This window comes from Oncorhynchus kisutch, unplaced genomic scaffold (genome assembly GCF_002021735.2).
Source record: "Oncorhynchus kisutch isolate 150728-3 unplaced genomic scaffold, Okis_V2 scaffold1778, whole genome shotgun sequence".
Classification (NCBI taxonomy): domain Eukaryota; kingdom Metazoa; phylum Chordata; class Actinopteri; order Salmoniformes; family Salmonidae; genus Oncorhynchus; species Oncorhynchus kisutch.
This window is the reverse complement of record NW_022263723.1, coordinates 1-14,604: the sequence shown is the minus strand read 5'-3', so window position 1 is coordinate 14,604 and position 14,604 is coordinate 1. Positions and strand designations below refer to the sequence as shown.

The window sequence follows — 14,604 nt, the reverse complement described above, 5'->3', positions numbered from 1 at the left end:
CTCTCACATACATAGCCTACCTTCACTGTCGCTATGGAGAGATATAAAAGCATGTCTTACTGTATCTGGTGTCGTCGTCAGGCAACGTGGAGGCGTAGTCGAAGTAGGTGGCATTCCAGCGGAGCTCTCTACTCTTGGTGTCGTACATGGTGATAGTGTACTCTGGGGAAGGGACAACATCATATACTGTAGCCTAGAACATGTAGGATATGCCAGAGTAGTGAAACTAAACTCAGCAGGACTCAACCCATGGTGATATTGTGCTTTGGGAAGAAATGGTGAGAGCGCTCATTACAACTATACAGCTATGGTGACAACACTGACCAAATTCATGTTCCCCTGACAGAGGTATCCCACGTCTCCATGTCTTGGAGTGCTGCCCTGGCAGCCTGACCTTTACAACCGCCATAAATATCTACAACAAGCCACACACAAGTCATCTAAAGTGACATCAAAATTAAGCGGATGCCATAGGACACAGGGTATGACAGATCACCACAGTAATAACTGGGAGTACAAATGGGCATGGAAGTAGAGTAGCATTTCCAAGGCAGTAAAGTTTCCCCTAATCGCTGATCTTGGGTCAGATTCACATTTTCCCCTTTAATGGTTAAGGTTAGGATTGGGGGAGGGGAGGGGAGCTGATCCCAGGTCTGTAAAGGGGATGTAAATGAGGATGTGGAAAATTAAACCCAGTACAACAAGATCCTGGTTAAAATGTCAGAGGGAGAGAAATTTCACTTGCTTTGGCAATGTAAACATATGTTTCCCATGCCAATAAAGCCCTTTAAATTGAAATTGAAAAGAGGCTTTGCGTTGATGCCAGACTTTTACATAAGTGCCATTAGCAGAGAGGGTTGAGGCGTCCGCATGCTCCCCAGCTGAAACAGTTCAGAAGAGTTTGTTCATATATTATGATGACATTTTGTGACGTTTTCGTTTGTTTTGGACTTCAGTGAGGGTTTTTGAGTGTTTGGGCACACACATTTCTGTCTGGACGCAAGACGAAGTCGGTAGCCGAAGTCTACGCCCCTTCGTCTGAGATTGGTCAACAGTAGGGATTCTTCAATAAAGTCTGTTGTCATTCGACGAGCGACGACTCATTTTCATGCACATTGTTTCATTGAGAAATAATGCACCAAACATCTTAGTTAGATTCAAAATTGGGCAACAAAGACCTACTCGACAAAAAACGTAAAAATGAATGACAGATTCCTTGAGTTAGATTAATTCAGACTATTTTGAGGAAGTGTACACTGACGACGCTGTCTCAAATGGACAAATAGTAAAACAGCTGCTTTTTTCTAGTTTTTCAAGCGAATGTCTTTTAAGGGAGTATGTGAGCACACAAGTTCAGTTCGCCTAGCTGACTTCGGCTAGCTGCCAGCTGAACAGCATGCTGACGCCTTTAGACGGTACAAATAAATTAGCTGGGATAGGCTGGAGATAAGATACCTATGGAGATTAAGTAAGTAGATTTGGGACTGTGGGGAAAGGATAGGTAGGGCTGACCAGGTGAAGCCAGGGATGTAGAGGGGACAGGGGTTGGGGGCAAACGGGTCTATCCATAGAAACAAATAGACAGAACACATCTCTAAGAGCCTGGGCCTAACTGAACCTCATAGGGATTGCCCAGTGGCTTTTTTATTTTACCACCCTTTCTCCCCAATTTCATGGTATCCAATTGTTTTTTAGTAGCTACTATCTTATCTCATCGCTACAACTCCTGTACAGGCTCGGGAGAGACGAAGGTTGAAAGTCATGCGTCCTCCGATACACAACCCAACAAAGCCGCTTCTTAACACAGTGCGCATCCAACCCGGAAGCCAGCCGCACCAATGTGTCGGAGGAAACACCGTGCACCTGGCAACCTTGGTTAGCGTGCACTGCGCCCGGCCCGCCACAGGAGTCGCTGGTGCGCGATGAGACCCTACCGGCCAAGCCCTCCCTAACCCGAACGACGCTAGGCCTATTGTGCGTCGCCCCACAGACCTCCTGGTCGCGGCAGGTTGCGACAGAGCCTGGGCACGAACCCAGAGCCTGAACCCAGAGCCTGCAACAGAGCCTGCAGTACAGCGCCCTTAACTACTGCGCCACCCGGGAGGCCCAGTGGCTTAAGGGGGAGAAGTGAATAATGAATATCCCATAGAGATGTTTAGACCCCAAGCCAGCCAGGTGTAGGCTGGGCTACAGGTGCCTACCGGTGCGTCCCAGGTAGAGCAGGGAGGAGGAGGGACACAGCATCTCAGCAAAGGAGGAAGTGAGGGTCTGCTGCTTCTCCCCTGTCAACAGGTCCACCACGTACCACAGGTCCTGCTTCTTACCTGCGCATACACACAAAGTGATACAAAAACAGACATAAGGACATCATGAGGACACAAACACATGGACACAATAGGGCTGGGTGATATATATTGAATTCATTTGTTTGTATGGGAATTTATGTCCACTTCTCGTGTCTTTTTGGTCTCGTCTCCTTTTCATGCTCAGTTTCAGTCGTACGTGGAATTGCGTACCACTAGGAGCATTTTAGCCAAAGCCTATTATTCAAGCTGTCTAGTCTATGTTTTAATAAATATGCAATAAGTATAAAAACACAAATATATACGGAATTGGCAACTCATTCTCATTCTAGGTAGGCCACTTGATTTCAACATCTGGCTAGCATGCTGTTCAAACAGCTGGATACGGACAGAAGGGTGTGTTCATAACAGTTCAACTGTTCTATCTAGTCAACTACCAAATAGATCCAAGTTAGCTAAACTTGAAATATAAATATGATCTGGATACTCACTAACACGTGTGCTTGTAATTGAGAGAATGTGTATGAGACCCGTGTTAATGCTCTATAATGCCTGCTACAAGAAGTGAATCCTTATTATGCATGGTTCTTTTTAGGCCACATCGCCCAGCCCTAGGAAACACAGAGCAGTCAGCCTAATAACATTGTAAAAACCTACTTGTCTCTGGTCTGAAAGCAGAGCCATACATGCAGTTGAACCACATTCAATCTGAGTTGTTTATTATGCTTATTATACTTTGAGTGAATGGGAGGGTCAGAGGGCGGGCAACCTCAGTTAAGTAAAGGTGGGCTAGACAAGCACCCAGCATTCTCCCAGGGGGTAATGGGTGTTAACCTACCTATAGTCTTATTAAAAACACCCCATGCCCTGGTAGTGCACTGTCTCCCTATTGTGTTGGTGAAGGGAGTGACACTAATCGTTATTCTGGCTGGACTGTAATAACAACGCCTGATGGATTACGAAACAGTGTCCCATCTGCAGTGCTGGTGGCCCCACCCGTGAGTAAGATGTTGTTGGCTGAGCTGCTCCTCAAACTGACTTTGCAGGACGGCTTTAGACTGAAGATTACGGTTGTCTGTCTAGCACAAATTAAGGTGAAAATTGCCATTGGCCAACAGGTTTGACAATTAACACAGAAAATTCTCCCTTAGTGCTCGCAGTGGCTTCAGTGAATGGGTGTGAAAACTTCTACAGGACTAAGAAACATGACATCCATTTTCTCCGCTGAACAATGGCACGGTAGATAGGTTAGATTACGGTCACGCCTTCGTGCCGCAGTATATTCAAAGGAGCAGGAGTTATGATGACCGTGAGGTGAAAGGAATGGAAATGTAGTATAACGTCTTTTAGTTCTAACAAGATTATATTCATTCATTAGAGGTCAGCCTGATCGGGAAATTAAATGGTAGTCCCGCTTGGTAGAGTAGATAACCATGACAACGTAGTCCAAACTGTTCCTGGTCTGTTCTAAATGTCTACATGTCATGTCAGTGTGTCGTCATATACTCCAGGTCTGAGAGCTGGAAGAGTTACCCATGTAGATGATCCCGTCAGAGCTGCGGCAGGGTGACGCCTGGACCAGCTCAGGTATGGTGAAAGGCAGTTTCTGTGGAAAACAGGGAAATGTCCATTGGCCCACTCATAAGCATGTTTACTGTGAGTGTATCAATATCAAGGGGTCAATGTTGAGCAATGCCATTTCATCACAAACCACATACTCACTCACAATCTCACACAGACTCTGCTACTACAACCACGCCAAACAAATATGATGTGCGCGCGCACACACACACACACACCTATGTGCACTACATGTTTTGCGTGACTTGCTTATCACCTGTGGTTGGCAGATATGCAGAGGCCTTCTAGAGAAAGAGGAAACTGTCAGTTCCTCTCTAGTGAGGAGTGACCCTGTTAGTCTAATAAGGGGGTTCAGTGGTTCCTCTCTAGTGAGGGGTGACCCTGTTAGTCTAATAAGGGGGTTCAGTGGTTCCTCTAGTGAGGGGTGACCCTGTTAGTCTAATAAGGGGGTTCAGTGGTTCCTCTCTAGTGAGGGGTGACCCTGTTAGTCTAATAAGGGGGTTCAGTGGATCCTCTCTAGTGAGGGGTGACCCTGTTAGTCTAATAAGGGGGTTCAGTGGTTCCTCTTACAGTCAGTCCCTCGTTGTTCTTCCCTCCTAGAGAGTACAGGCTGCCATCATTAGGGTCAGGCAGAAAAGCTGGCCTACGGCGAGAGAGAGAGATGGGGTAGAGAATGTTAACACTCCGACAGATCATACATAATTCAAGGTGAAGTGTGCTGTGACACCTGTGCACTATAGGCCTAAATAAAGTTGGATTTGATTGTTGGGTAGGGCTTACACTTTGTCAGATCAGTCATCAATGAACCCGGTTGTATTTTGAATAGAGTAGTCTTATTGCTCAAGCAGAACAGGACAAAAAACAGTTATGCATGCTCAGCACATTGTGTTAAATTTCCTGTTGCACTCAATACACTATGACACCCAAACTGACAGACTCGCACACGCACACAAAAACACACAGTCTTCAGGATACTTACTCCGCCACATGCGTTGGAACCTGCAGAACAGGATCTGTCCACAGAAGAAAACAGAAGAAAATGTGCCTTTCAGTCATCAGTGCCATGAATAGTACACTACAAATGATGACAGTACCGGTTGATCAAGAATCAGCAGCATGTATACAGTACACAATATGAACCACTACACTGCTGTCTTTCCTGTTTGAATATAAACCCCATAGTTCTTCAGTTCATAAACGATTACTCCCAAACACAGAATTAACTCAGAAGATTTACTGAAAACTTTAAGGTCAGGGACCTTTCACTCTGATCTTGAGAAAGGAAGAATTAAGGATCCAGCTTTAATATCACAAATAATTTTAATTTTGCTCCTAAATTAATCTTTGTGTGCGCCTATATTTTTCAACTTACTTCAATTGTCAGCATCGACCCCTGCATTGTTGGTCTCAGGTTAAGCATCTCCTTAAACCACACTTGTCCTAACTGATAAGAGGCCAACGCCCCTTATTTAGCTAATGACAACAGTATAGCCTAAATAAACAGTGGCCAGTAGCCCACAGGGGACACATTAATACTCACTGTAAGGGCCCAGGTCGTATTCTGTAATGTATTGTATAGAGCGGACACGATTCCCTATTCTACATGATAGAGAAGCAGGTCATATATTACTATCTGAATGTCCTGTAATGTCACACCCCACTGAATGTGATACAGCACCCAGGCCACCCTGCCAAACTGGCACACACAGGGACCAGGGCGTAATGACATTACTACTAGACAAACACACACAGCGGCAGCGGAGTCCACAAGGTCAGCCAGATGGAACCTCTGCTCTGACTGGCAGAGGTCTGTGCTGGGTGGTTTACACAGGTAGCCCAATTGTGTGATGACATCTTTTACAGACGACCATGCAGCAGATGTATATATTTTTTAGTAGAACGTTTTCAATTCAATTCAAAGGGGCTTTATTGGCATGGGAAACATGTGTTAACATTGCCAAAGCAAGTGAGGTAGATAATATACAAAAGTGAAATAAACAATACAAATTAACAGTAAACATTACACATACAGGAGTTTCAAAAGAATAAAGACATTACAAATGTCATATTACGTATATATACAGTGTTGTAACAATGTACAAATGGTTAAAGTACAGAAGGGAAAATAAATAAGCATAAATATGGGTTGTATTTACAATGGTGTTTGTTTTTCACTGGTTGCCTTTTTCTTGTGGCAACAGGTCACACATCTTGCTGCTGTGATGGCACACTGGAATTTCACCAAGTAGATATGGGAGTTTATCAAAATTGAGTTTGTTTTCGAATTCTTTGTGGATCTGTGTGTTTTCTCCATTTGTAACTGACAGAGAGCCGTGTTCCGACCTCAATGTTCTTTCCCTTCACTGAATATGCACCTCACCTGATAGCGTAACTGTTTGGGAGGACACACTGACTATTAATGTGTGTGTTGTTGTATGTGGTAGGTGCAGCAGGGTCAAGACAGCGATGCATCGTTTTATCCACGCCTACCATTTATCCTAGCAACATTCAAAGCCGCGCTGATTGGTCAGAGTTCAGTTGTTCCTGCGTTTTGAAAGAACAAACGCTACAGACAGAATCGCCTCCAAAACATTGCCATCCATACTTTGCATTTCCCCTGAATTTGGATATTAAGTTGCATTTAACTATGTAGCTTTTTAGTTAGTGACTGCAACCAGCCTGATTGACCAGATGGATAGCATTGACATCATGGATAGTTTGTTTTTGGAGATAAGTAAGATGTAACTTATATCAAGTGTTATCGCTAGCTTACATCGCCGATTGGGTTGAAGCTGTCTAGTAGTGCGTTGACCACACTAGGAGTTCGAAGTGTTTACAAAATGACTATTGAGATACTTAGCTACATTACATTTGTGCTGGTACGCAACTAAACGAGATGCTAGCTCCATTCATTCACCATTACTGACAATAATGTAATGTTAGCCATCTACAGTCACTTGTTGCTTGCCTTTAGTTAGGATAATTTCAAAACGAAGCCGCGGAACTCCCGCGGTTCGTGGCATGGCAGGCACGAGCAAAGTACGAACTCCCAGTTCGCGGGGATTCCTCTTCAGCTATCTTCCGCGTATTTACTTAATCAGTATCTCCGAACTCTTAACCAATCAGCACGGCTTTGAATGTTGCTAGGTTGCTTGTGGGCGTGGTTTGGCCCCATAAAAAGGACACACCAGGGATGGGACCCATGCCAACCCTGGGTTGGATCCTACCTGCTGGGCCTGAGTGACAGGTTCCTACCTCCCTCCAGGCTCCTTCTGTGGGCATTATAGTCAGTTAGGCCTCAGGGAAGACCTGCATATCTCCTGGATGTGGGCTTTAGTTAGTTAGGCTTCAGGGAAGAGAGCAGATGTTTGAGAAAGGCGACCTGTTGCTATCCCTGTCCATGTCCATATTAAAAAGGCCTTTTGAGGAAACACAGGGCTCAGATGGGACCAATTCCATATTCTCATGTTTATTAATGATGTTATACAGTATCAGGTGTGACTCGCTGGTTTGACATGAAAGGTCAACCATTTGTGATCCACCGTTTCCCTGTTATTCAGCCCATCTGATACGATTTGCATTTGTTGTTCACCTTGAATCCAAAATGGAGATTCAGTAACGTTACTAGCCTAGCTACATGACTTCTAGTAAATAGACCCTGCATTAATATGCTAATCATACCAATGCTCATTCTGACCATGTAACCTCAGACAGGATGTTTAGATATGAAAGTGTTTTTTTTTTTATTGTCATGTGCACAAGCAAGTACAGTGAAACGCCTTTCTTGCAAGCTCTCCTCCAACAACGCAGTAATCATTATCAGTAGTACTATAAAATAAAGTAGAACAAAAACAAGAGAAATATAAATACAGCGAAGCAGTTCACCCCTGCCTATTATGGCTGACCACGATTAAAGGCTATATCTGTCCCACTCTCTCCAGGTTAATGATTACCAGGTTAGCATGCGTGGGCAAAGAGTTCACTGCATTTACTCATGCGCCGGGAGAGCAGAAAATACAGTGAAAACACCCACCATTATCTAAACCCAGAAATGCCTCAAAAATGCCATTTACACAGTGAAAAATAATCTGTCAATACATCCCTTTATGAGGTAGGCCTGAGAATAACACAGTTACCATAGTTTATGATCGACAGCCTACTCCCACGCTCACTAGAGCAGTGTTGATTTCTCTAACCATTCAGTACCTCAATAGCTGTAATTACAGTATTAGTACATGCAATGATACGCAGCTGAGGTTAAAAAAAAGTAGGCCGACACGAGCATTCTTCCCACTGCCTCGTACACTGTGTGATTAGTTCTGAAAATAATGTTTCTGCTCTGAATCTGGTTTCCACCATTCAACAAAAGACGAAATAGAGCTCTTCTTCAGTTTCACAAACTAAAGGGGTCTCGATTGTGATCCTTGTGGAACAACAATGGCACTTTGTTTCACAGGTGTAACTCAAACAGCAGCTAAAGATTGATAGAGACAAACAAAGGCGCTAGTGCATTACTCAGGACTCTCCTCTTCCTCCTTACCCTCTTTCAGCGTCCATTTGATAGAGCCTGATTTCTTGCTGACGGCGTGTAGGTTTCCATCCAGGGTGGACACAAAGAGCAGGCTTTCGGGGAGGGAGACGGTGCTGGCGCGGCAGAAACTCTGCAAGACAGAACACAAAATACTGTAAAAGCACATCTATAGGGGAACAGAAGATAGTCTTCTTTAGTGGTATTCAACATAAGCCAAGGGCCTAATCTTAGTATTCTCCTCTTTCAAAAAGAGTTTAAATCTACAGCCAATGCAAGTACATTCTGTTGACCAAAGAGCTCTGGCCATATCAGCCCTGATATGACCATGGCCTCTATGGCTAGACACTATAATAATGGAAACTATAGCCATAGAGCCAAGGACGCATGTGTGCCGTTGTATTGTATACGTGATGAATAATGAACGGTTGGAACTAATGAAATGGTGGTATTAATGAACACGGATTCATAATCAGTTTGATCATACCTAACTATAAAATAGTCTACACTACATAGGAATACAGGCAATATGCTGCCATAGTAGAGAACCTCCTGCAGTTTATAAGGCCCCAGAGGAATGCCAATACTGAGAAGGACCGTTTCCCTCAAGGACTGCCGGGGCGGCAGGGTAGCCTAGGGTAGCCGAGTGTTGGACTAGTAACCGAAAGGTTGCAAGGATTAACTGCTGCCCCATATCGCCAAACATTACCCCCTCCCCAAACTGGCTGTGTAAAACACTTAGGAGCAGATGAGGGGTTAGGTCTCGCTACCTGCCTGCGGGGGAGTTAAGGATTCTGCATGCTTCAGTTCGTCTGTGCTCGCATAGTCCCTAACAAGACCTTCACTTCACTTGAAAAATTAGAAAAGGAGGCACGCAGAGGCCAAATCAAGCTCTGTGCCTCATATATATATATATATATCTTTTTTTTTTTACATAATTGGTTGACAGTAGGTTGGGGCAGTACGTCCTGTATAAAACAAACTCACTCCTTTGACAACCTCCTTCACAATAGCTCTGCTCCGCTAAGCACAATAAGCATGAAAGCTCTGAAGACTGGAGGCTGCTTTGCAGTAAATGCTGTACGGCCACTTCAGATGTCAGATTGACCATGCAGAGCCTTTATTTGTTGTTTTCAAAAGGGAGACTGAAGAGTGGGGAGGAAGGCTAGGTAAGGGTCAGGACTGGGAGACTGAAGAGTGGGGAGGAAGGCTAGGTAAGGGTCAGGACTGGGAGACTGAAGAGTGGGGAGGAAGGCTAGGTAAGGGTCAGGACTGGGAGACTGAAGAGTGGGGAGGAAGGCTAGGTAAGGGTCAGGACTGGGAGACTGAAGAGTGGGGAGGAAGGCTAGGTAAGGGTCAGGACTGGGAGACTGAAGAGTGGGGAGGAAGGCTAGGTAAGGGTCTGGGGGTCAGGACTGGGAGACTGAAGAGTGCAGCTAGTGCACAAAGGGTGTGAGGAGGAACACGTGTGCCAAGATTTAAGAACTTCTGCAAAAGAGCCACGCTGCTGTCTGCAGAGTCACCAATATCACCATTTTGGCTCCCGAGTGGCGCAGCGGTCTAAGGCACTGCATCTCAGTGCAAGAGGTGTCATTACAGATCCTGGTTCGATGCTAGGCTGTATCACAACTGGCCGTGATTGGGAGTCCCATAGGGCGGCTCACAATTTGCCCAGTGTCGTCCAGGGTAGGCAGTCATTGTATTTGTTCTTTTCTTAACTGACTTGCCTAGTTAAATAAAGGTTACATAAAAAAATATTGGGCTGATAAAGAAAGCATGGTCGGCTTGCTTTACTGTGGAACTCAGGGAGAAATGTCTCTCTCAGTCACCGCACAGACAAAGAGTGGGCTGAGATGGACATGTGAATGTGTTTCTCTCCAGTCCTTCTCACATCACTCTCTCTGGGAGAGGGACACAAGCCCACATGGGCAGACTTTGACTGGGTTCAGTAGAAAAACATGGACAGCAATTTTGGAGAGAAGGAATGAAACAACCAAAAATGTATGCAGGCGTAAGTGGGTGTATGCCGCGCCTGAATCACTGACCACACTTTAGGCTCTGACAGAGGCCCAGTCAATCCAAGGGGGTGTTTCTTTCCTTAGAAGTCTCTGTGGTCAGTGAGTGCAAGGGATCTTTAAAAAAAAAAAACATCACACTGATATGCGATACGTAGTCTTCATTTTGATTTTGGCACAGGAAGAGGCCAGGTGGGAGTGTCTGTACTGTAGAGTGCTCTGGCTGCTCATGGGTTTTGACTAGATGGGATACAGCTTTTGTAAAAAAATTAAACTTTCCCTAGCAGGTTAGGATAATTAGCATAGCAGGTTAAGGTTAGGAAGGGTTAGGGATAGCTAAAATACACCAAAAACATATTTTGACATTCATTTCACAAAAGCTATACATCTCTTATAGCCATGACCCAGCTAAAGGAGGCAGCTAGGGCCAGAGGGATTTTAATACCTTGCATGACTTGTGTGTGTACCAACCTACTCCACTAACCCCACCCCCACTCCTCCAGCCAAACCAAAGTTAGAACAGTAGAACATAGAATTGAACATCTTAATTCAATGGGATGAAACATGCCCTCCAAAGGGCACTCAGGATAGTATAACTATTCCCTGCTGTTTCTGTTAAAGGCAGATCACTGATCTATAATTACTCCAGGCCCTACCCAGCACTCAGACACTTACAAGGGAGAACTAGGCCTAAGTGCTGTTAGGCCAGAAACCAATGTGCCCCCCCCCCCCCCCCCCCCCCCCATCACAACCAGCAAGCCAGGGCCTGAGGAGCACATGGCATCCAGAACAAACAGAGTACACTTCAGTGAATCACCCCTGGCCTTCTATGAATCAGACAGCCTTGTAATGTTGTCTTCCTCCCAGCCGTCTACAGTCTACGAAATTGACCAGACCAAACACACTCGGCCTGCTGGAGTAACGAAAGAAAACCAAGGTTACTGTATGACGCTAGGCCTATCTGATGAAATCAAAGCAATTATAACCTAACCACTTCACTTAGGTGCTGTTTGCTAGCTACAGCTCATTTATTTAGCAGTTTATCTAAAAATGTATTTGGTATAAAAAAGAAGGAAGCGTGTGTGTTCCTGGGTTTGTTTGTTCAGTTAACCCTGCTGTAATCTTACAGTCTACACACCGGAGAGAGCTTGTGTCAATACTGGACACCTGTGGTTGTTCCCACTGGTTTATCACCTCATAAGAACAGTACCAGGAACAGAAAAACAATAACCATCAATGTCAATGTATTATTATTCATCCCCACAAACCTCCAGCCTGCTCTCAGTTTCAAAATCAACATCTCTGGAACATCTGTCAGACGGTTGGAGTTTGTGAGAAGCAGCACTCTGTTCGAAACAACGTTTAACACCTACAGGCCTAAAAGTGCATCCTTGAGACATCTGTACGCGGTTGTTAGGCTATACGGTATGATTGATAGTATAGAGGAGGGGAGTTCAGTTCTATACTGGTCTGTATCTGGGAGCGGGAGTAGAGAGAAAAGGTCATTGGAGCAGGCCCCGTTTGGTTTACATGTCCTAATGCTTTTTACCAGGGAAAGAAGTCAGACATTGCGTAACACTGCTAGGGTTACATAATGTACCCAAACTTGACGAAACAATTCTTGGCAGGTTCCGAGCTTTCACTCTGCCTCTGCAATGAGGCCATGTTCCATTAGAGAGACAGAATGAACATGCCTAAGAGTTCTCGGGCAGTGGTATCAGGTACATGTGATTGGCAGGTTTCCCACCATCAGTCAATAGGAATCAAAGCCTTCCAGGGAAGAGGGAACACAAAGGAGGGGCAAACAAGTACTTTTTCAGTGTAATGTAATGCTACTGATGCTTAGAGCTAAAGGTCTCACTGGTAGAGACCGTTGAGAGTGTATTTTTTTAATTTTTACATTGCATCTAGGCTTAGGCCTAAATGTTCTCAACCACTACTGGAACCACTAAGAGGCACTAGCCTACAGAATTCATAGGCCTAATCAAAAAGAGAGTGAAAAACATTGACGCTAGATGCACCCTCCAGAAGGGACATGGAGAACAGAAACCAGACACGGTACAAGCTGCTTCAGAAATACTTAGTGGAACTGAATGTAGAAATTACCTTCCAACCCAAATCTGCAGGATCCCTGTTAACTGACCTGCTATATCAGAACAGACCATTGCCTTGAAGAGGTGTTATTGACAGCAAATTTGACAATTTGTACAAGGTAATTAATGCTTGACTCTATCAAGTGCTTTATCAACCTTGCCTCCATTAATTCACCTTCAATGGAACATTTCCAAAACAGTCTGAATGTTTCCTCCCATTTGTAGACTCGCTGTAGCGCTCACAGTTTGTGTGCAGGCATGAATTAAGACAGGAACTGATGATGCTCATTATCTGGTGACCACAGATCAAAATCTAAGAGGAAATGTTTTTTGAAAAGGTGAAGAAATTAAACTGACATGGTGTACAAATGGCCATGCATGACCAGGTTATGTATATTTTGTGTTGAACAACCTGCGTGTCCCATCTTGAGCATCTTGCCCTCAACACCACCTTGCATTAAATTTCACTGTGGTTTTATTTAATTGTCTACTTGTTTTGCCCACATGCAATGCACACGTAGGCAGGTCAGATGGCCAGATATTAGTGTGTGCAGAGACTTAAAACATCAAGCATGTTTGTTTTGTGATTCCTCTGTGCATGGCCATTTTAGCTTCCTTCCACTTGTCAAAATTCAGTGGCACCGTCTCTGCACAGACCCTAATACAGCAGCACACAGTGCCTGCACAGCCATTGGCCTTGTGATAAGATAGGACGCCCACACACAGTCAAACAGAACATACACAGACTGAACACTTGTCTATACGCACATGGTAGCACGGCCTGCAAGTATAACTGGGACAATGAACCGAAAATTGTCAACACCAACCAAACCGACCACTTATCATGGACATTTTGCTGATATCATTCATTACAATAAATACCCTATAGGGGCCTACTAGAGAAATGTGAAGTTTTAAATTAAATACGTTTTCTAATATGGGTGATTGTTGATGGGAAACTGATAGCTACAACATTCAAAGTAGTAATATTAAGGGTAATAAATAAAAAATAAAAACTGACCCACATTAATGTTAACTTATAGTTCAATGTATTGTTATCATGACAATAGTCAATTTATCGTTATATGGATTTTTGCCCAGCTCTACTACAAGTCTGACTGCAAGAGTGTGAGCACAACCAGAACAAGCATGCTGAATTACTAGGGCACTGAGTGTGTTAAACAAACATCCCTGCACTGCTATTCATAAAGCGACATGTTGGATAGCTACATTTTGAAAGCACTATCAGAATATTTTTATTTTATGTTTTAGAAAGAAACATTTAACACAGAGCAAAGGGCTTGCTCCAGCAACTAGTGAGGTGGTGGAACTTCACCTGATTGGTCTTTACTGACAGACTCTTTACATGGGGGTCTAAAGTCTAATCGTATCAATTTAGCTAGGGTCCCCAGCCTGGCTCTAATGCCTTGGCTTCATCTTATGGCATGGTTAGATTAGCCAACTAGTGTGACTTAATGGCTAGGTTGTTGAATAAATGCTGTACACTACATTATCTGTAATTTTACCCCTACTACAAAAACAGGAGACTAGCTAATACTACAGTAGCTACTTCAAGCAATTTAACAACATACTATATTAGCCTTAGCTTAGTTGGAGTCGACACTAGTTAACTAGGCATAAAATATATAACTGGTTGTTAGCTAGCCAACCAGCCAAGTATACTAGCTAACGTTAGCTAGCTTAATACCATTTAGCCAAAAATATCAGCTAGCTAACTAGTTGTAAATATTAGCTAGGTGTTAACCACTAAACCCATTAGCTAACTAGTAGCCAATATGTCAATTCCTCCCACTAAGGTTCAGTATCGTAAGTTAGGTTAGCTACTTACCCTTTGAAGTGGTCAATACTACACAGTAACGTGAAAATGCACCACAATAGGGCCCGACTGCTAACCGTCCAGTCCATCATACAGTCCAGACGGGTAGTACGAGTTACATAGAATGCAATGCGTCGATACAACCAAGTTTTAAAGAGGCATTCCCAAAGAGTTACGATATCAAAACATTTCATTTGTCTGTGGCGTTGCTACTCTCCTCGCTTCGGTAATCAATGTCTCTGGCTCT

General features: G+C 44.0%; 1 protein-coding gene across 1 annotated transcript in view; it reads right to left on the bottom strand.

The window, feature by feature from the left end:
• The window catches only part of LOC116367844 (serine/threonine-protein kinase/endoribonuclease IRE1-like), a 28,770-nt gene extending 14,324 nt beyond the window's left edge, over positions 1–14,446 (bottom strand). The window contains exons 1-7 of the mRNA XM_031819013.1: positions 14,394–14,446; positions 8,425–8,567; positions 4,864–4,897; positions 4,455–4,527; positions 3,837–3,909; positions 2,202–2,324; positions 61–162 (exon numbers count right to left, since the gene is read on the bottom strand). Coding sequence (XP_031674873.1) covers positions 61–162; positions 2,202–2,324; positions 3,837–3,909; positions 4,455–4,527; positions 4,864–4,897; positions 8,425–8,567; positions 14,394–14,446 — 601 coding nt within the window. The remainder of the gene's footprint in view (positions 1–60; positions 163–2,201; positions 2,325–3,836; positions 3,910–4,454; positions 4,528–4,863; positions 4,898–8,424; positions 8,568–14,393) is intronic.
• Positions 14,447–14,604: the final 158 nt, after the last annotated feature.